A 22808-nucleotide genomic window follows, 5' to 3' on the forward strand; every position below is an offset into this window, starting at 1 on the left:
TGCATCACAATGAACAAGAACACAAGAACATAAGAAATAGGAGCAGGAGTAGGCCATATGACCCCTCAAGTCTGCTCCGCCATTCAGTAAGACCATGGCTGATCTTCGACCTCAACCTCGTTTTCCCGCCCTATCCCCATATCCCGTGATTCCCTTTGTCTCCAAAAATGTATTGATCCCTGTCTTGAATATACTCAAACGACTGAGCCTCCACAGCTCTCGGAGCTGGAGAATTCCAAAGATTCACCACCCTCCGAGTGAAGACATTTCTCCTCATCTCTGTCTTAAATGGTTGACCCCTTATTCTGAGACCGTGACCCCTGGTTCTAGAATAAGGTTTCAAACAAGGTTTTCAGAATGAACAAAAGCAGTACTTCCAAAAAAGCAATACACAGAGCAGAGATCAGCAACAGTGACACAAATCGCATCTATGGTCATACTTGTATTTTCTACAATCAATAAAACTCGATACTAAGTGAAAGGTGCAAACAAAATAAAACTGCTAACAAAGTCACCAAGGTAAAACCCCACCAGTCCAACTGTGAACAGAAGGGTTTTTGCTTGGTTACACAACAAATCCTCGTCTCTTACAGTTACATTATTGCTCCTCACCTGTTTGTGCTTCGGTAGTGGTTTCTTATCAGAAAACTTTTTTGCTGCCTCTGCAGATTTTACAGTCAATGGCACTCTGTATTTGGCCGCCGGCTTGGTGATTTTCTGCGCAGGTCCTGCAGATCCAGAGACTGGACCTGGTCTTTTCACTGCCGAATAAAGGAAAATTTGTTGTTGATTTTCTGCAAAAGCGAATGTTTGCAAATTTATATCAGCCCTTAATTGGTCTTCTCTGGTGATTCATCAGGTTCCGCGGAGGTCACATTTCCTGTTCGGTGCTAAGTTCTTAGAAATTAATTCTCGGGTTGTGGGCGTCACTGGCAAGGCCACCATTTATTGCCCATCTCAAGTTGGCCTCGAGAAGGTGCTGGTGGGCTGATCTTAACCAAGGAGGCAATTAGAGCAATATAATTGACCTTGTTTCCCTGGCTAGCATTGTGGTCAAAACAAAAAAGGCAACCAATATCACTATTAAGGAACCACTGTGTTGCAATTCAGGCTTTCTCCTAAACTGTTAACTCATATTCTGGACAGAGCAGATTTGATTCAATATCCACCCCTTCAATCACAAAGTGTACTCTGCATGCAGTATGACCCAACTAAAGAATTCTCGACAGCAAGCTTACATTTGACAGCATCTTCCTGCTCCACACCACCAAGAAGACAAGAGCCACAAATGGACATGCAAGGGAACGGTGGCACAGTGGTAATGTCACTGGACTAGTAATCCAGTGGGCCCGGGTTTATAATCTGAAGACAAGAGTTCAAATTCCACCACTGCAGCTGGGGGATTTAAATTTAGTTAATTAATCTGGATTAAAAAGAGCTAGTATCAGTAATGGTGATCATGAAACTACCGGATTTTCATAAAAACCTATCCAGTTCACTAAAGTCCCTTTAGGGAAGGAATTCGGTCGTCCTTTCCCAGTCTGGCCGATATGTGACTCCAGACCCACAGCAAAGTGGTTGACTCTTAATTGCCCTTGAGAAGCAGGGCAGTCAGGGATGGGTAATAAATGCTGGCCTTGCCAGCGAAGCCCACATCCCAGGAACAAAAAAGAATTCCTGACCTATCACCATCATAGGAACATAACCAGCACAACACCCTCAGCAGTTCAAAGAGATGGCCCACCACCACCTTCTCAGGACAACGGGAACTAGCAATAAATATGGCCTTATCAGCGTTGTCAATACATTAAAAAAATCATAAGCAGACCAGTCTCCTATGAATGGAAATATGCACCCTTATGCATTCCATAAATGGGATACAGGGCCACCGGGTTATGCAACAGAGCCCATGTGGACTTTCCAGCACACACTCCTTTCTACCTGAAAAACAGCAAACTAACAGACCATCACATGAAGGCTAAAATTAAAAGTTGAATATAAGCAAGATAATGGCACAAAAAAAACGCTGATTGTCCATATATTTATAAAACAACAAGGACTGAATCAGTTTAAATATCGAATTCAGAACGTACTTTGCATGGTGCAATAAGCTGCAATACTTTAAGATACTTTAATCACTTGAAACTGAATTAAAAAATGACTGAAGGCTGCTCCATATATTTCCAAATTAATGCGCCTCAGTCAAGCCAGTTCGAAGACTCAGTGGTGCATTCAGTATGTAGAATTACTTTGAGTAACCACTCGCTCATTGTTTTGCAAAACCAATGAATGTTTTGACCTTGGTTAATCTGTATAACCCTTGGGACAAAGGTCTGGCAATCCATGCAAACCTGAAAATCAAAGGGCCTGTCTACAGTTGGCAAACAGCTGGGTTCCACTGTTGCCCAGCAAGTGAAATAGCTTCCATCACAAGATTAAAAATAAAATATACGCAGCGAGTCGTGATGATCTGGGATCCACTGCCTCAGAGTGAAGGAAGCAGATTCAATAAAAACTTTCAAAAGGGAATTGGGTAAATACATAAAAAATAAAAATTTGCATGGCTGTGATGAAAGAGTAGGGGAGTGGGACTAATTAGATAGCGCTTTCAAAGAGCCGGCACTGGCTGGGCTGAGCTATTGATCCGGAGACGCGAGTTCCAACTCCTGCCACGGCAGCTGGTGAATTTAACTTCAAGCAAAAGATAGAAAGAAGAAAAGTAAAAGTGGAGGGCAGAGAAACCCAAGGCAAAAAGCAAAAAGAGCCACATTACAGCAAAATTCTAAAAGGGACAAAGTGTGTTAAAAAGCCAAGCTTGAAGGTTCTGTGCCTCAATGAGAGAAGTATTCGTAATAAGGTGGACGCATTAACTGCGCAGATAGCTGTTAACGGATACGATGTAATTGGCATCACGGAGACATGGCTCCAGGGTGGCCAAGGCTGGGAACTCAACATCCAGGGGTATTCAACATTCAGGAAGGATAGGCAGAAAGGTAAAGGAGCTGGGGTGGCGTTGCTGGTTAAAGAGGAAATTAACGCGATAGTAAGAAAGGACATTAGCTTGGATGATGTGGAATCGATATGGGTGGAGCTACGGAATACCAAAGGGCAGAAAACGCTTGTGGGACTTGTGTGCAGACCACCAAACAGTAGTAGTGAGGTTGGGGACAGCATCAAACAATAAATTAGGGATGCGTGCGATGAAGGTACAGCAGTTATCATGGGCGACTTTAATCAACTTATTGATTGGGCTAACCAAACTGGTAGCAATGCGGTGGAGGAGGATTTCCTGGAGTGTATTAGGGATGGTTTTCTAGACCAATATGTCGAGGAACCAACTAGGGGGTTAGGGTTAGGGTTAGACTGGGTAATGAGAAGGGACAAATTAGCAATCTTGTTGTGCGAGGTCCCTTGGGAAAGAATGACCATAATGTGGTAGAATTCTTTATTAAGGTGGAGAGTGACACAGTTAATTCAGAGACTAGGGTCCTGAACTTAAGGAAAGGTAACTTCGATGGTATGAGACATGAATTGGCTAGAATAGACTGGCGAAGAGTTGACGGTGGATAGGCAATGGCAAACATTTAAAGATCACATGGGTGAACTTCAACAATTGTATATCCCTGTCTGGAGTAAAAATAAAATGGGAAGGTGGCTCAACCGTGGCTCACAAGGGAAATTAAGGATAGTGTTAAATCCAAGGAAGAGGCATATACATTGGCCAGAAAAAGCAGCAAACTTGAGGACTGAGAGAATTTTATAATTCAGCAGAGGAAGACAAAGGGTTTATTTGGGAGGGGGGAAATGGGGTATGAAAGGAAGCTTGCCAGGAACATAAAAACTGACTGCAAAAGCTTCTATCGATATGTGAAGAGAAAAAGATTAGTGAAGACAAACGTAGGTCCCTTGCAGTCAGATTCAGGTGAACTTATAATGGGGAACAAAGAAATGGCGGACCAGATGAACAGATACTTTGGTTCTGTCTTCACGAAGGAAGACACAAAAAACCTTCCGGAAATACTAGGGAACCGAGGGTCTAGTGAGAAGGAGGAACTGAAGGAAATCCTTATTAGGCGGGAAATTGTGTTAAAGAAATCCCCGGGGCCTGATAGTCTGCATCCCAGAGTACTTAAGGAAGTGGCCCTAGAAATATTGGATGCATTGATGATCATTTTCCAACATTTTATCGACTCTGGATCAGTTCCTATGGACTGGAGGGTAGCTAATGTAACACCATTTTTTAAGAAAGGAGGGAGAGAGAAAATCGGGAATCATAGACCGGTTAGCCTGACATCAGTAGTTGGAATCAATGTTGGAATCAATTATTAAAGATGAAATAGCAGCGCATTTGGAAAGCAGTGACAGGATCGGTCCAAGTCAGCATGGATTTATGAAAGGGAAATCATGCTTGACAAATCTAGAATTTTTTGAGAATGTAACTGGTAGAGTGGACAAGGGAGAACCAGTGGATGTGGTGTATTTGGACTTTCAAAAGGTTTTTGACAAGGTCCCACACAAGAGATTGGTGTGCAAAATTAAAGCACATGGTATTGGGGGTAACGTACTGACATGGATAGAGAACTGGTTGGCAGACAGGAAGCAAAGAGTCGGGATAAACAGGTCCTTTTCAGAATGTCAGGCAGTGACTAGTGGGGTGCCGCAGGGCTCAGTGCTGGGACCCCAACTATTTACGATATACATCAATGATTTAGATGAAGGAATTGAGTGTAATATCTCCAAGTTTGCAGACGACACTAAGCTGTGTGGCAGTGTGAGCTGTGAGGAGGACGCCAAGAGGCTGCAGGGTGACCTGGGCAAGTTAGGTAAGTGGGCAAGCGCATTGCTGATGCAGTATAATGTGGATAAATGTGAGGTGATCAACTTTGGGGGCAAAAACACGAAGGTAGAATATAATCTGAATGGCGACAGATTAGGAAAAGGGGAGGTGCAACGAGATCTAGGTGTCATGATACATCAGTCATTGAAAGTTGGCATGCAGGTACAGAAGGCGGTGAAGAAGGCAAATGGTATGTTGGCCTTCATAGCTAGGGGATTTGAGTATAGGAGCAGGGAGGTCTTGCTGCAGTTGTACGGGGCCTTGGTGAGGCCTCACCTGCAATATTGTGTTCAGTTTTGTCTCCTAATCTAAGGAAAGACGTTCTTGCTATTGAGGGAGTGTAGCAAAGGTTCACCAGACTGATTCTCGGGATGGCAGGACTGACATATGAGGGGAGACTGGATCGACTGGGCCTGTATTCACTGGAGTTTAGAAGGATTAGAGGCGATCTCTTAGAAACATATAAAATTCTGACGGGACTGGACAGGGTAGATGCAGGAAGAATGTTCCCCAATGTTGGGGAAGTCCAGAACCAGGGGACACAGTCTTAGGATAAGGGTTAAGCCATTTAGGACTGAGATGAGGAGAAACTTCTTCACTCAGGAGAGTTATTAACCTGTGGAATTCCCTACCGCAGAGTGTGGTTGATGCCAGTTCATTGGATATATTCAAGAGGGAGTTAGATGTGGCCCTTACGGCTAAAGGGATCAAGGGGTAGGGAGAGAAGGCAGGAAAGGGGTATTGAGGTTGAATGATCAGCCAGGATCTTATTGAATGGTGGTGCAGGTTCAAAGGGCCGAATGGCCTACTCCTGCACCACCATATGTTACTATGTTTCTAATGGATGTGGCATATTTGGATTTTCAGAAGGCATTCGATAAAGGTGCCACACAAAAGATTATTAAATAAAATTAGGGCTCATGGGATTGGGGTTGGAGGTGCAGCGTTAAGAATCCGGAACCCTCGGGACCGAGGCTGTTCCGCATTCCGGGCTTTCGATCGTCTTTCTGACGTCACGAATCCGGAAACACCCATCCGTGGAGGAGCGGTTCGGGCGGGCCACATTGTGGAGGAGGTGCTCAGACGGACCCTGTCGTGGAGGAGGTGCTCGGGAGCACCGGCCCCGAGGCAAGGGCAGCGGTGGAGAGCGAGGCGAGGCCCGAGGTCGGCAGGATTGGCGGGTCTGGATTCCGGAACATTTTTCGGATTCCGGACGACCACCGATCGGTCCGGAGTCCAGAACTCCGGATTTTCGACGCTGCACCTGCAATATACTGGCATGGATTGAGGATTGGTTAACGACAGAAAGCGAGAGAGCAGGAATAAACAGGTCATTTTTGGGTTGGCAGGCTGTAACTGGCAGGATGCCGCAAGGATCGGTGCTTAGGCCCCAGCTATTCACAATCTGTATCAATGACTTGGATGAGGGGACTTAATGTAATATATCCAAGTTTGCTGATGATACAACGCTAGGTGGGAATATAAGTTGTAAGGAGGATGCAAAGAGTCTTCAAGGGATATAGACAGGCTAAGTGAATGGACATGAACATGGCAAATGGAATATAATCTGGAAAAATGTGAAGTTATCCACTTTGGTCGGAAAAATCGAAAAGCAGAATATTTTTTTAAATGTTGAAAGATTGGGAAATGTTGGTGTTCAGAGGGACATGGGTGTCCTTATACACAAATCACTGAAAGCTAGCATGCAGGTGCAGCAAGCTATCAAGAAAGACCTTTATTACAAGAGGATTTGAGTACAAGAGTAAAGTCATGTTATTGTAATTATATAGGGCCCTGTTGAGACCGCACCTGGAGTATTGTGTACAGTTTTGGTCTTATTATCAAAAGGAAGGATATACTTGCCATAGAGGGAGTGCAACAAAGATTCAGCAGACTGATGACTGGGATGGGTGAATTGTCCTATGAGAGATTGAGTAGACTAGGCCTATATTCCCTAGAGTTTAGAAGAATTCTTACAGGGCTAGACAAGGTAGATGCAGAGAGGATTTTTCCCTTGGCAGGGGAGTCCAGAACCAGGGGTCACAGTCTCAGAATAAGGAGTCGGCCATTCGGACTGAGGAGCAGAAACTTCTTCACTCAGAGGGTTGTGAATCTTTGGAATTCTCTAACCCAGAGGGCTGTGGATGCAGTATCATTGAATACATTCAAGTCACAGAGATAGATAAAGACTTTTGAATATTAAAGGGAATCAAGGAATATGGGGACAGTGCAGGAAAGTGGAGTTGAGGTCGAAGATCAGCCATGATATTATTGAATGGCGGAGCAGGCTAGAGGGGCCAAAAGGCCTACTATTGCTACTAATTCTTATGTTCTTAGGGATTGTCATAAAAACCCATCTGGTTCACTAATGTAGTTTAGCGAAGGAAACCTGTCGCCCTTACCTGGTCTAGTCTATTATGTGACTCCAGACCCACAGCAATGTGGGTGACTAGTAACTGCCCTCTGAAATAACCTAGCAAACTGCTACAAAAAATAGATGGACCACCCGGCATTGAACTTGGCACCAGCTTCGGCCGTCACTGTTCTTCCCTAACAGCACTATGGGAGTACCTTCACCTCACGGACCGCAGCGGTTCAAGAAGGCTGCTTCTCAAGGGCAATAAATGCTAGCCTTGCCAGCGACACCTACAGACCAGGAACAAATTTTTTTTAAACTTGCCTTGGACTGAGAATTCACATTCAAGTCCATTGAAAAAAGAATTCATTTATCAATACAGGCAATATCATTTGAGGGAAGCCAGCTGTGGCAGGTCAACCTGATGGACAAGATAGTTTACCCTCCAGAAAGTTTTGAAAATGGCTGCAGTCTGTGACAAAAAGGTACTTTATGTCTCAGCCATGACAAACTGGTCAATTTTCAAAAGCATCATATACAGATTTTTCTGTTTTCTTAACACCATTCTCCCAGGAGCGCGGAGACTCCCATACAGCCAGATGATACCAAAATCAAGAGGTCATTTTTCATGCATGAACCCATTAGAAAGTGAACATCAGCAAGCTACTCCATCTTGTGGCTTTCCCCTCCTCTCCCCTCTCTCTCTCTCCATTTGGCCCTGATGCTATCCATGTACATGCACTTTCCAGAAGAGCAACTGCATTGCTGTTCGAAGCAGGAATCCTGGTTCATTTTAACCTCTTCATACATGGGATGCGGAGGTCAATTGAAGAAGCTTTTTTACTAACTAGATCATGAAACTTAATATCAAGCGATTATGCCTGTAACCTCTTCATCAGTCCAGCCCCACATGTGGCACCCACGTTTGTGAGTCAGAAGCTTGTGAGTTCAAGTCCCACTCCAGAGACTTGAGCACAAAATCTAGGCTGACGTTCCCAGTGCAGTACTGATGGGGTGCTGCACTGTTGGAGGTGCCGTCTTTCGGATGGGACGTTAAACCGAGGCCTCGTCTGCCCTCTCGGGTAGACGTAAAGGATCCTAGGGCACTATTTCGAAGAAGAGCGGTGGAGTTAATCCTGGAGAGATATTTATCCTTCAATCAACATCATTATAACAGATTATCTGTTCATTATCACATTTTTGTTTGTGGGAGCTTGCTGTGCGCAAATTGTCTGCCGCATTTCCTACATTACAACAGTGACGACACTCCTAAAAGTTCTTAATTGGCTATAAAGTGCTTTGGCATGTCCAGTGGCCATGAAAAGTGCTTCATAAATACAAGTCTTTCTTTTTTTTTTAAAAAGTGTGCTTGTCCAGTGATCCCTGTTGAAGTAATTATGCATATACTGAAAACCACAAAGGATATTCTAAAGTTAAACAGTAAGTCGGATATTTGAGGATCAAAAAATACTTTAGGTTTTCCAATTTTAAGAAAAGTGTATTTCTTTTTAAACAGATAAAACAGACTAAAGAATGAAAAAATGCATGAGAGAAAGGTTTCTTACCTGCTGCGCTGGGAATAACTGGCTTTGAAACATGATGTAGAACTGTGTGACCAAATTCTTCAACAATGAGCTAGAAATGGAGGTTGCAGAAGAGGGCAGATGATGAATTAATGTTCTTCAAATTGTTATTCTTCACATACCATGGGTACTTCAGGCAACATATCCCACTTCAACATTCCTTCCCACTCATGTATTTTTGTTCCCTAAATTTGAACGTATTATCGAGTTGCATTAGTGATTTACACACTTTTCTCAGATCACGAGAGAATACATTCTGTCCTGGTGTACTGGCCAATATTTATCCCTCAATCAACATCAATAAAAATAAAACAGATTATCTGGTCCATCACAGTGCTGTTTGTGGGAGCTTGCTGTACACAAACTGGCTGCCACTTTTCCAACATTACAAAAGTGACTACACTTCAAATTACTTCATTGACTGTAAAGCACTTTAGGACATCCGGTGGTTGCGAAAGGCGCTACATTAATGCAAGTCTTTCTTTCTTTAGTGACGCAGCACTTGTAGATACGTACACAGAGTATCTGATACAGCCCCAGGTGGGCAGAAGAAACACTTCACGGACACCCTCAAAGCTTCCTTGAAAAGTGCAACATCCTCACCAACACCTGGGAATCCCTGGCCCAAGACCGCTCAAAGTGGAGGAGAAACATCCGGGAAGGCACCGAATACCTCGAGTCTCTCCGCCTGGAGTACACGGAAGCCAAGCGCAAACAGTGGGAGGAGCGCACGACAATCCACCATCTGCTTCACCTGTGACAGAGACTGTAGATCCTGCAGTGGTCTCATCAGTCACCTGAGCTCATTAGTGTGGAAGCAAGTCATCCTCGACTCCGAGGGACTGCCCAAGAGAGACAGTTGTGCAAATTTTCCTACTTAGGAGGATGGGATCAGATGTTTCGTCAGCAGGTTCATGTCACGTCAGTGGAATTGGAATGGAGGTATAGGAAGAGACAAAAGTGAGGGGTCTCATTAAGTACTGGATTGGGATAGCACAGTTTCTGTATTCAAATGCCTGGAAAATAGGCAAGGATTATCCCATACTCCTGTCTTGTCAATGTGCTTTCACACAATGTACTCGATAGTAGCCCACCTCGTGTCTCCTGGTCAGCTTTTTAAAAACGATTGACTGGATAAATTATGTTGCGACTTCCATAAGACACAAATCAATCAGGTCAGGCACTTTTATTCAGTTTATGCAGTAGCAACAACCCTTTCCATGACAGAAATCCTCATCCAGATAGGGTTTCAACTAAGAAGCAGTAATGCAAGATGTGATTAGAGTACCATTCCTGTCGTTGTGCCAATTGGAATAAGAAATGCTCGCTAGTTCATTTAGCTCTTTGTTGGCAGAGGGGATTAAAAGAGTTAAGTATACATCTCGAAACTTTCCCAAACAGGAAAAATATATCACCAGATTCCTAACAGCAAAATTAATCTCTGGCGACATCTTCTTAAACTCCGTATATGACATCCTAATACATCGTCCACTGTGTTTCTGATCCAGTGTTTTGCATCGCCATTACAGATCAGGCTGTCAATTAATTAACCTCAGTCAGCACTCAAATATCTAGAGACAGATTAAATGAATGGCATACCAATTGCAAGCATGTAATCTCCTTAAGTCAAAAGCAGTCCAATATAAATCTCACAACATCCAGAGATCACGCCACCATTGGAAGCCCATATTTGTGTGTGTCTCAGGAGTTGCCATCAGGCATCCAGTTAAAACTGGAAAAAGTGCAAAGCTAGATTCTCTTCTTTTTAGTCGTATGAATCATAGGTGTCTGAGTTTCTTGACAGCAAGAAAGTAAATAGCTGAGTGCTGCACACAAAGATTACTGAAGAACATAAGAAATAGGAGCAAGAGTAGGCCATTTGACCCTTCGGGCCTGCTCCGTCATTTAATAAGATCACGGCTGATCTGATCATGGAGTAGCTCCATTTCCTTGCCCACTCCCCATAACCCTTTATTCCCTTATCAATCAAAAATCTGTCAAAAATCCGCCTTAAATATTTTCAATAACCCAACCTCCACAGCTCTCTGGGGCAGAGAATTCCACAGATTTACAACACCATGAGAGAAGAAATGCCTCCTCATCTCAATTTTAAATGGGCGGCCCCTTATTCTGAGACTATGTCCCCTAGTTTTAAGTTTCCCCTATGAGTGGAAATATCCTCTCTGTATCCACCTTGTCGAGCCCTCTCATTATCTTATATGTTTCGACAAGATCACCTCTCATTCTTCTGAACTCCAATGAGTATTGGACTAACCTACTCAACCTATCTTCATAAGTCAACCCTCTCATCTCCGGAATCAACCTTCTCTGAACAGCCTCCAATACAAGTATATCTTTCCTTAAATATGGAGACCAAAACTGTATGCAGTACTCTAGTTGTGGCCTCACCAATACCCTGTACATTTGTAGCAGGACTTCTCTGCTTTTATACTCTATCCCCCTTGCAATAAAGGCTAACATTCCATTTGCCTTCCTGACTACTTGCTGTACCTGCATACAAACTTTTTGTGTTTCATACATAAGGACCCCCAGGTCCCTCTGTACTGCAGCACTTTGCAATTTTTCTCCATTTAAATTATAATTTGCTTTTCTATTTTTTTCTGCCAAAGTGGATAACCTCACATTTTCCCACATTATATGCCGTCTGCCAAATTTTTGCCCACTCACTGAGCCTGTCTATATTCCTTTGCAGATTTTTTTGTGTCCTCCTCACAATTTGCTTTTCCATTCATCTTTGTATCATTAGTAAACTTGGCTACATTACACTCGGTCCCTTCATCCAAGTCATAGATTATGGGTCGGTGTTGGGAGAACCATCTCTTCCACGGTCACATTTTGAATACGAGTATCAACCATCAAAAGATTATTGGGTTGTCTGCATTATCCAACTGCCCTCGTCAATGATGCCTCCACCCTTCCATGATACTTATGCTTGCGACAGGAGATTTGGACAATGCCACGACATGAAGTCTCAATAGAGGTCATGCCTTGTCCTGCAGTCAGAGAGGGGTTACCCAAGTGCCTTCTTGATATATGCATTAGATCTGGCACGTACAAATTCAGTGCATCAGGAACCCAGCCGTCCCTGCTGTGTGAGCATCAAAACTAAGTGTTCTTGCAACATAAGAAATAGAAAATAGGAGCAGGAGAAGGCTATTCGGCCCCTTGAGCCTGCTCCACCTTCACACGCTCCACAGTCTCTGCATACTCAATCTCAGTAGTGAAAGGGATCCTTCTTGTGTTGTTTAGTGTTTTGCACATATTATTCACTTTACTGATGATTGGGAAGAGCCTGATAGGGCACCAACTGACCAGGTTAGATTTATCCTGTTTATCCGGAAAGCATGGATAGTGGATCTCCTTATGTGGCTCGGTGTCATATTTTGTTTGATAACATTCCTGTGAAGCACCTTGGGATGTTTTACTACATTAATGGCACTAGATAAATGAAAATTATTGTTGTTGTTACTGCAAGGGGATGGCCATTCTGTTATATATGCAGACTATAGATATACTCTGTGTAGTCACTGTATAGTTGCACAAGATGGAGACTTGTTACCTAATGTACTATCAATAAGGTTTACACTGTGTATATACTATGCTGGCACCACTAGAGGGTGCAACTGGTGGAGACCGGGGTTTCCTGCCCCTGTAGCAGAGGCTGTCCACCAGAGGGCACTGCGGTGGGAGACCTGAGGGTCATCTGCATAGGTGTGCAGGGCCCAGTATAAAAGGCTGCCCACCATGCTTGCGCCTATGGAGTTACAAATAAAGGACCAAGGTGACTATAGTTTGAGTACAACACATTGACTCGTGGAGTCATTCAGACATAACACATTCGAAGTGCAATTTGAGCACAGGATCAAAAACTTACATACCCGATGCTGAATCTGGAAGCTTGGACAATTTCAGAAGTTCAAATTGGTTCCGTGATAACCATTCCTGTCACAGCCCCAACAAAGCACAAAACACTAAAGGCACAAAAGCCAAGCCATCCAGTCATGAAAGTACCAAAAAGGTCATGGAATTTGAACACAAATAAATGCTCTTCCAAACTACCCTCCTCTACTCTCAAGGGAAACATTATAAGAAATAGTAGCATTAACTGCTCCCAAGACATGATCGTGAGACACGTTAATCTTTTTCCATACAATAGTGCACAATATAACATGGCTCAATACAACTATAATTGAAATTTGTTTTAAAAAGACTTGACAGCAAAAAAAATAATTGGCCAAACGTCATGGTACTTACATCAGGTGCAAGCAACTTGTCAATTCTTCTGGCCAGAAATGGCTTCTGCAGGAGAGAGCTTACTGATGGTCTATCCCTTGGATTTCTTTTAAACAACTGAGACATTAAGTTGCGCAGATCGTAGGTATAATGAACAGATACTGGTGGATAAGATCCACGGATGATCTTTAGCACCAAGTTTTTCATGTTGCCAGCTTCAAACTGCATTTAAAAAAAAAGGATGGTGAATAACTGCACAGTAAGCAAGTATTCCATTTACATGGAAAGCCTGATTTCATCTGCCGACAGTAAAGGAAAGAAAAACTTCAATGCACAAAAAGAAAAAAAGTGGCCAGTCCCTGGCCAAAGTCCGCCCGAGGTGGAGAAAGTGCATCCAGGAGCCGCGAGCGTGAAGAGGTCAGGCGTAGACAGCGGAATGAGCATGGGGGTAAATCAGTCCCACCCCCCCCCCTCCCCCCCCCGCTTCCCCCGACGAATGTCTGTCCCACCTGTGACAGGGTCTGTGGCTCTCGCATTGGACTGTTCAGCCACCAAAGAACTCACTTTCGGAGTGGAAGAAAGTCTTCCTCGATTCCGAGGGACTGCCTATGATGTTGATGAAAGCAATTAAATAGGCCAACGTAAAGCTAACCTGCACACAGATTCCAAGTTAACAGGAGACTTTGCTTAACTACAGTTTTTAGGCGAGAGATGCTAAAATATTATACATGAGAATATAGAAGTGAGCAATACCTGAGGCAAGTTATTTCGAAGAGCAGACCCCCACCGCCGCCCCGCAACCATAGAGTTTATACAGCACATGCTCACCAGGATGATACAAGGGATGGGAAACGATAGCTATGAGGGGAGACTTGAGACACTGGCACTATTTCACTAGAGCAGAAAAGGCGAAGAGAAGATTTAATAGTGGTTTTATTTAAAATGAAAAAGACTTTTGATAAGAGTCAATAAGGAAAGATTATTTCCTCTGGTTGGGAAGTCCGGAATGATGCATCATCAATTTTAAATTGTCACGAAGAGTGAAGAGGAGAAATTTCTTTACACATGGATTGTTGGGAGTATGAAACTCCACCTAGGCAGGACCGGAAACAATGCCCTAGGGGGAGTGTTTGCTAATGCTGTTGGGGAGGAGTTAAACTAATATGGCAGGGGGATGGGAACCAATGCAGGGAGACAGAGGGAAGCAAAATGGAGACAGAAGCAAAAGACAGAAAGGAGATGAGTAAAAGGGGAGGGCAGAGAAACCCAAGGCAAAAAACAAAAAGGGCCACTTTACAGCAAAATTTTAAAGGGTCAAAGTGTATTAAAAAGGCAAGCCTAAAGGCTCTGTGCCTCAATGCGAGGAGTATTCGGAATAAAGTGGACGAATTAACTGTGCAGATAGCAGTTAACGGATACGATGTGGTTGGTATCACGGAGACATGGCTCCAGGGTGACCAAGGCTGGGAACTCAACATCCAGGGGTATTCAACATTTAGGAAGGATAGACAGAAAGGAAAAGGAGGCGGGGTGGCGTTGCTGATTAAAGAGGAAATTAATGCAATTGTAAGGAAAGACATTAGCTTGGATGGTGTGGAATCGGTATGGGTGGAGCTACGGAATACCAAAGGGCAGAAAACGCTAGTGGGAGTTGTGTACAGACCGCAAAACAGTAGTAGTGATGTTGGGGAGGGCATCAAACAGGAAATTAGGGGTGCATGCAATAAAGGTGCAGCAGTTATCATGGGTGACTTTAATATGCATATAGATTGGGCTAACCAAACTGGAAACAATACGGTGGAGAAGGATTTCCTGGAGTGCATAAGGGATGGTTTTCTCGACCAATATGTCGAGGAACCAACTAGGGTGGAGGCCATCTTAGACTAGGTGCTGTGTAATGAAAGAGGATTAATTAGCAATCTCGTTGCGCGAGGCCCCTTGGGGAAGAGTGACCATAATATGATGGAATTCTACATTAGAATGGAGAAGGAAACAGTTCATTCGGAGACCATGGTCCAGAACTTAAAGAAGGGTAACTTTGAAGGTATGAGGCTTGAATTGGCTAGGATAGATTGGCGAATGATACTTAAGGGGTTGACAGTGGATGGGAAATGTCAGACATTTAGAGACCGCATGGCTGAACTACAACAATTGTACATCCCTGTCTGGCATAAAAATAAAAAAGGGAAGGTGGCTCAACCGTGGCTATCAAGGGAAATCAGGGATAGTATTAAAGCCAAGGAAGTGGCATACAAATTGGCCAGAAATAGCAGCGAACCCGGGGCCTGGGAGAAATTTAGAACTCAGCAGAGGAGGACAAAGGGTTTGATTAGAGCAGGGAAAATAGAGTATGCGAGGAAGCTTGCAGGGAACATTAAAATGGACTGCAAAAGCTTCTATAGATATGTAAAGAGAAAAAAGTTAGTAAAGACAAACGTAGGTCCTCTGCAATCAGAATCAGGGGAAGTCATAACTGGGAACAAAGAAATGGCAGACCAATTGAACAAGTACTTTGGTTCGGTATTCACTAAGGAGGACACAAACAAACTTCCAGATATAAAAGGGGTCAGAGGGTCTAGGAAGAAGGATGAACTGAGGGAAATCCTTATTAGTCAAGAAATTGTGTTGGGGAAATTGATGGGATTGAAGGCCGATAAATCCCCAGGGCCTGATGGTCTGCATCCCAGAGTACTTAAGGAGGTGGCCTTGGAAATAGCGAATGCATTGACAGTCATTTTCCAACATTCCATAGATTCTGGATCAGTTCCTGTGGAGTGGAGGGTAGCCAATGTAACCCCACTTTTTAAAAAAGGAGGGAGAGAAAACAGGGAATTATAGACCGGTCAGCCTGACATCGGTAGTGGGTAAAATGATGGAATCAATTATTAAGGATGTCATAGCAGCGCATTTGGAAAGAGGTGACATGAAAGGTGCAAGTCAGCATGGATTTGTGAAAGGGAAATCATGCTTGACAAATCTTCTCGAAATTTTTGAGGATGTTTCCAGTAGAGTGGACAAGGGAGAACCAGTTGATGTGGTGTATTTGGACTTTCAGAAGGCTTTCGAAAGGTCCCACACAAGAGATTAATGTTAAAGCACATGGGATTGGGGGTAGTGTGCTGACATGGACTGAGAACTGGTTGTCAGACAGGAAGCAAAGAGCAGGAGTAAATGGGTACTTTTCAGAATGGCAGGCAGTGACTAGTGGGGTACCGCAAGGCTCTGTGCTGGGGCCCCAGCTGTTTACATTGTACATTAATGATTTAGACAAGGGGATTAAATGTAGTTTCTCCAAATTTGCGGACGACACTAAGTTGGGTGGCAGTGTGAGCTGCGAGGAGGATGCTATGAGGCTGCAGAGTGATTTGGATAGGTTAGGTAAGTGGGCAAATGCATGGCAGATGAAGTATAATGTGGATAAATGTGAGGTTATCCACTTTGGTGGTAAAAACAGAGAGGCAGACTATTATCTGAATGGTAACAGATTAGGAAAAGGGGAGGTGCAACGAGACCTGGGTGTCATGGTACATCAATCATTGAAGGTTGGCATGCAGGTACAGCAGGTGGTTAAGAAAGCAAATGGCATGTTGGCCTTCATAGCAAGGGGATTTGAGTACAGGGGCAGGGAGGTGTTACTACAGTTGTACAGGGCCTTGGTGAGGCCACACCTGGAGTATTGTGTACAGTTTTGGTCTCCTAACTTGAGGAAGGACATTCTTGCTATTGAGGGGGTGCAGCGAAGGTTCACCAGACTGATTCCCAGGATGGCGGGACTGACATATCAAGAAAGAATGGATCAACTGGGCTTGTATTCACTGGAGTTCAGAAGAATGAGAGGGGATCTCATAGAAATGTTTAAAATGTTTAAAATTCTGATGGGTTTAGTCAGGTTAGAATGTTCCCAATGTTAGAAACATAGAAACATAGAAACATAGAAACATAGAAAATAGGTGCAGGAGTAGGCCATTCGGCCCTTCTAGCCTGCACCGCCATTCAATGAGTTCATGGCTGAACATTCAACTTCAGTACCCCATTCCTGCTTTCTCGCCATACCCCTTGATCCCCCTAGCAGTAAGGACCTCATCTAACTCCTTTTTGAATATATTTAGTGAATTGGCCTCAACAACTTTCTGTGGTAGAGAATTCCACAGGTTCACCACTCTCTGGGTGAAGAAGTTCCTCCGCATCTCGGTCCTAAATGGCTTACCCCTTATCCTTAGACTGTGACCCCTGGTTCTGGACTTCCCCAACATTGGGAACATTCTTCCTGCATCTAACCTGTCTAACCCTGTCAGAATTTTATATGTTTCTATGAGGTCCCCTCTCATTCTTCTGAACTCCAGTGAATACAAGCCCAGTTGATCCAGTCTTTCTTGATAGGTCAGTCCGCCATCCCGGGAATCAGTCTGGTGAACCTTCGCTGCACTCCCTCAATAGCAAGAATGTCCTTCCTCAGGTTAGGAGACCAAAACTGTACACAATACTCCAGGTGTGGCCTCACCAATGCCCTGTACAACTGTAGCAACACCTCCCTGCCCCTGTACTCAAATCCCCTTGCTATGAAGGCCAACATGCCATTTGCTTTCTTAACCGCCTGCTGCACCTGCATGCCAACCTTCAATGACTGATGTACCATGACACCCAGGTCTCTTTGCACCTCCCCTTTTCCTAATCTGTCACCATTCAGATAATAGTCTGTCTCTCTGTTTTTACCACCAAAGTGGATAACCTCACATTTATCCACATTATACTTCATCTGCCATGCATTTGCCCACTCACCTAACCTATCCAAGTCGCTCTGCAGCCTCACAGCATCCTCCTCGCAGCTAACACTGCCACCCAACTTAGTGTCATCCGCAAATTTGGAGATACTACATTTAATCCCCTCATCTAAATCATTAATGTACAGTGTAAACAGCTGGGGCCCCAGCACAGAACCTTGCGGTACCCCACTAGTCACTGCCTGCCATTCTGAAAAGTACCCATTTACTCCTACTCTTTGCTTCCTGTCTGACAACCAGTTCTCAATCCATGTCAGTACACTACCCCCAATCCCATGTGCTCTAACTTTGCACATCAATCTCTTGTGTGGGACCTTGTCGAACGCCTTCTGAAAGTCCAAATATACCACATCAACTGGTTCTCCCTTATCCACTCTACTGGAAACATCCTCAAAAAATTCCAGAAGATTTGTCAAGCACGATTTCCCTTTCACAAATCCATGCTGACTTGGACCTATCATGTCACCTCTTTCCAAATGCATGCTATGATATCCTTAATAATTGATTCCATCATTTTACCCACTACCGATGTCAGGCTGACCGGTCTATAATTCCCTGTTTTCTCTCTCCCTCCTTTTTTAAAAAGTGGGGTTACATTGGCTACCCTCCACTCCATAGGAACTGATCCAGAGTCAATGGAATGTTGGAAAATGACTGTCAACGCATCCACTATTTCCAAGGCCACCTCCTTAAGTACTCTGGGATGCAGTCCATCAGGCCCTGGGGATTTATCGGCCTTCAATCCCATCAATTTCCCCAACACAATTTCCCGGCTAATAAGGATTTCCCTCAGTTCCTCCTCCTTACTAGACCCCCCGACCCCTTTTATAACCGGAAGGTTGTTCGTGTCCTCCTTCGTGAATACCGAACCAAAGTACTTGTTCAATTGGTCCGCCATTTCTTTGTTCCCCGTTATGACTTCCCCTGATTCTGACTGCAGGGGACCTACATTTGTCTTTACTAACCTTTTTCTCTTTACATATCTATAGAAACTTTTGCAATCCGTCTTAATGTTCCCTGCAAGCTTCTTCTCATACTCCATTTTCCCTGCCCTAATCAAACCCTTTGTCCTCCTCTGCTGAGTTCTAAATTTCTCCCAGTCCCCAGGTTCTCTGCTATTTCTGGCCAATTTGTATGCCACTTCCTTGGCTTTAATACTATCCCCGATTTCCTTTGATAGCCACGGTTGAGCCACCTTCCCTTTTTTATTTCTATGCCAGACAGGAATGTACAATTGTTGTAGTTCATCCATGCGGTCTCTAAATGTCTGCCATTGCCCATCCACAGTCAACCCCTTAAGTATCATTCGCCAATCCATCTCAGCCAATTCACGCCTCATACCTTCAAAGTTAGCCTTCTTTAAGTTCTGGACCATGGTCTCTGAATTAACTGTTTCATTCTCCATCCTAATGCAGAATTCCACCATATTATGGTCACTCTTCCCCAAGGGGCCTCGTACAACGAGATTGCTAATTAATCCTTTCTCATTACATAACACCCAGTCTAAGATGGCCTCCCCCCTAGTTGGTTCCTCGACATATTGGTCTAAAAAACCATCCCTTATGCACTCCAGAAAATCCTCCTCCACCGTATTGCTTCCAGTTTGGTTAGCCCAATCTATGTGCATATTAAAGTCACCCATTATAACTGCTGCACCTTTATTGCACGCACCCCTAATTTCCTGTTTGATGCCCTCCCCAACATCACTACTACTGTTTGGAGGTCTGTACACAACTCCCACTAACGTTTTTTGCCCTTTGGTGTTCTGCAGCTCTACCCATATAGATTCCACATCATCCAAGCTAATGTCCTTCCTAACTATTGCCTTAATCTCCTCCTTAACCAGCAATGCTACCCCACCTCCTTTTCCTTTTATTCTATCCTTGGGGAAGTCCAGAACCAGGGGTCACAGTCTAAGGATAAGGGGTGAGCCATTTAGGACCGAGATGAGGAGAAACTTCTTCACCCAGAGAGTGGTGAACCTGTGGAATTCTCTACCACAGAAAGTTGTTGAGGCCAATTCACTAAATATATTCAAAAAGGAGTTAGATGTCGTCCTTACTACTAGGGGGATCAAGGGGTATGGCGAGAAAGCAGGAGTGGGGTACTGAAGTTGCATGTTCAGCCATGAACTCATTGAATGGTGGTGCAGGCTCGAAGGGCCGAATGGCCTTCTCCTGCACCTATTTTCTATGTTTCTATGAAATGCTTTGTCACAGGAGGAGTTGAGGAAGTAGCAACTGAATCCTTTAAAGGTAAAAGTGGATCAATATTTACAGTAGAAGATACAGAGCTAAGCGGAGAAAGCAGGGCAGTGGGATTAGTTTTGGCTTGGTTTAACCAAGAGCCGACACAGAAATGATGGGCCTAACGGCCTCCTTCTGTGCTGCAATATTTTATGGCTCTACAACTTTCACCCTACCTTTGCTGATCAATTTGTCCACTTGCCAACACTGCAAAACAAGCTGCTATCTAAAATTAAATAGCCAGGGTTCTGCTTCCTTCAACTTGCCCAAGGGTGAACAACACTCAGCTTATTGACATTGAATTCAAACTCTTTTTTTTCTCCAAAGTGTGGATAAGTTGCTTGTTTGCCGATAAGAACAGCTCTTACAGAAACCAGTTGGAAACTTCATTCACTCTTTACGCAGACTGACAACAGACAGACCGTCAGTTCTTCAAAATAAAAATTTAAATGCCAATGAGAAACTGACTGGGATGGCAAAAAAAGTGTCCACTTGTATATGCCATGAATCTTCATTTACTTTACCCACCACCCCCCCCCCCAAAAAAAAAGGTGTCCCCCCAAGATGAGGGTGCGTATTACATGAGAAAATGAAAAATCATGCACAAGTCATCAACAAAAATCAACAGTAAAATCAAGCATCAAACTACTTGAAGTGCAATACATGAATCCTGGAACGCATGCTCAATGACTCTACAGTATTGCCAAGGAGCCCAATTTCTCTCATCGCTTCTCCTAACTAAAGACTTTCATCCTTGGTATCATCGTGGTACATTTCTTTTCACTCCTCCTCTCAAAATATATCACTTTACATTTCTCCATATTAAATTTCATCTGAGAGCGATCTGTCAAAAATATTTTTTTATACACGATCCTGGGATGTGGGCGTCGCTGGCTGGGCCAGAATATATTGACCATCCCTAATTGCCCTTGAAAACACGCTGCAGTCCGAGGGGCGAAGGCACTCCCACAGAGACTTTGTCGCAGCCAGATTGGTACAACCGAGTGCCTTACTGGGCCATTTCAGAGGGGCAGTTAAGAGTCAATCGCATTGATGCGAGTCCAGTCACATGTAGGCCAGACCGGGTAAGGATGGTAGATTTCTTTCCCTAAAAGAACATTAATGAATCAGATGGGTTTTACAACAATCCGGTAGTTTTATGGTCACCATTACTGATACTAGCTTTTTATTTCAGATTTATTTAATTAAATGAAATTCAATTCACCAACTGAGATGGTGAGATTTTGAACGTGTGTCTCCAGATTATTAGTCCAGACCTCTGGATTACTAGCCCAGTGTCCTGGCCAATATTTATCCCTCAATCAACATAACAAAAACAGGTTATGTGATCATTATCACATTGCTGTTTATGGGTGCTGGCCGCATGCCAATTGGCTGCTACATTTCCTACATTACACCAGTGACTACACTTCAAAAAGTACTTCATTGGCTGTAAAGCGCTTTGGGATGTCCGGTGGTCGTGAAAAACACGATATAAATGCTTTCTTTTTACCACGATAACATGCCTTAGCTTTAACAATTGGAGATCAGTCTTTTCAAGTTGCTTGCTTCTCACATTAGTCAATTCTGGCAGTTTAATTAAAATAATGAGCAGCTTAGTCCTGCTGACTTGCACTCAGAACAAAGTTGAAAAACAGCCAACTCATTCCATTTATAAATCGAAAATCCATCAGAGTTTCATCCTTCGTATAGATTCAAATCTGAGTACCACAGACAGAAAGACTAAAAAGATTACAGAGAGTACTTACTGCGTGTTTGAGGGTGCACATCTCATACATGACACAGCCCAACGCCCAAATATCACTAGACACATGAATTACAGGGCATCAGTCAATAATTATTCATCTTCAGTAAAAGAAATGCACAGAGAATGGTTGACTTATTGTTACCTTGGGCTCAATTTTCCCCAACCCTTTTTTCGGCGCACTTACCCTGGATGCGCCGACTGTGTGCGCTGGAAACGGCGCGGAAAAAATGTGCCCCCATCCTGGCCGCTCTGCCGAGTGTCCTGGATCCTGGCACGGCATATATAGTGCAGTGGGGGACAGAGCTACAGCCCTGTGCCAAAAAACAGTGCCGGCAGCTGCCCGCATGCGCAGTGGTGTCGGTCCAATGTGCGTGCATGCACAGTAGCGCCGAAACTTGGCACTCGGCCCCCCCCCCCCCGACCTCCACAACGATGCCGTGTTCGGTCGCTCTGCTTCGCTCCCCCCCCCCAATGCCGTGTCGGTCGTTCTACTTTGCCCGCCCTCCCCCCTCCACGTTGCTATCAAGGCCAGCATCTCTCACTCTCTTCCCGCGCCTCCCCCACCACCCCCCACACACCGATGCCGCGTTCAGTCGCTCTGCTTCCGCACCCCCCAAGTTCATTTGCCGCCCCTAGCCCTGGACGACTGGACTCCTGGTGCGCGTGTTGCCGACCCTATCCCATGCCGAATGGCCTCACGCACAGGCTGGCCCACTGCCTTCCCAGGTCGACTTTAAAGATTAACGTGATTTCTATTAGTATTTTAATTGTTTGAGCTTTTCCTTGCAATGTTTGGTGCTTGGTTGTTGAGGTCTTCTCCAGTTCCCTTCCCTCCCCTATCCTTGGCCTAATGTCCGCCGATGTAGTAATGTGCGCCGCTTTCTTAACTGGCCGCAAGGTTTTTCAGAGCTGGTCACATACGCTGACCTAAGTCGATTTGGAGTAAGTTTTAGCTGGCCAAAGTAGCATAAATGGCCAAAACT

The 22808-nt window shown here is 44.2% G+C and overlaps 1 protein-coding gene across 8 annotated transcripts in view; it reads right to left on the reverse strand.

The window, feature by feature from the left end:
• nek1 (NIMA-related kinase 1) overlaps positions 1 to 22808 on the reverse strand; it is a 226766-nt gene that overhangs the window by 168166 nt on the left and 35792 nt on the right. For all 8 annotated transcript variants that reach the window (XM_070878030.1, XM_070878068.1, XM_070878050.1 and 5 more), the window contains 4 exons: positions 21827 to 21881; positions 13052 to 13252; positions 8759 to 8828; positions 613 to 761 (listed from right to left, as the gene is read on the reverse strand). In XM_070878030.1, coding sequence (XP_070734131.1) covers positions 613 to 761; positions 8759 to 8828; positions 13052 to 13252; positions 21827 to 21881 — 475 coding nt within the window. The remainder of the gene's footprint in view (positions 1 to 612; positions 762 to 8758; positions 8829 to 13051; positions 13253 to 21826; positions 21882 to 22808) is intronic.

This window comes from Pristiophorus japonicus, chromosome 1, assembly GCF_044704955.1.
Source record: "Pristiophorus japonicus isolate sPriJap1 chromosome 1, sPriJap1.hap1, whole genome shotgun sequence".
Lineage (NCBI taxonomy): Eukaryota > Metazoa > Chordata > Chondrichthyes > Pristiophoridae > Pristiophorus > Pristiophorus japonicus.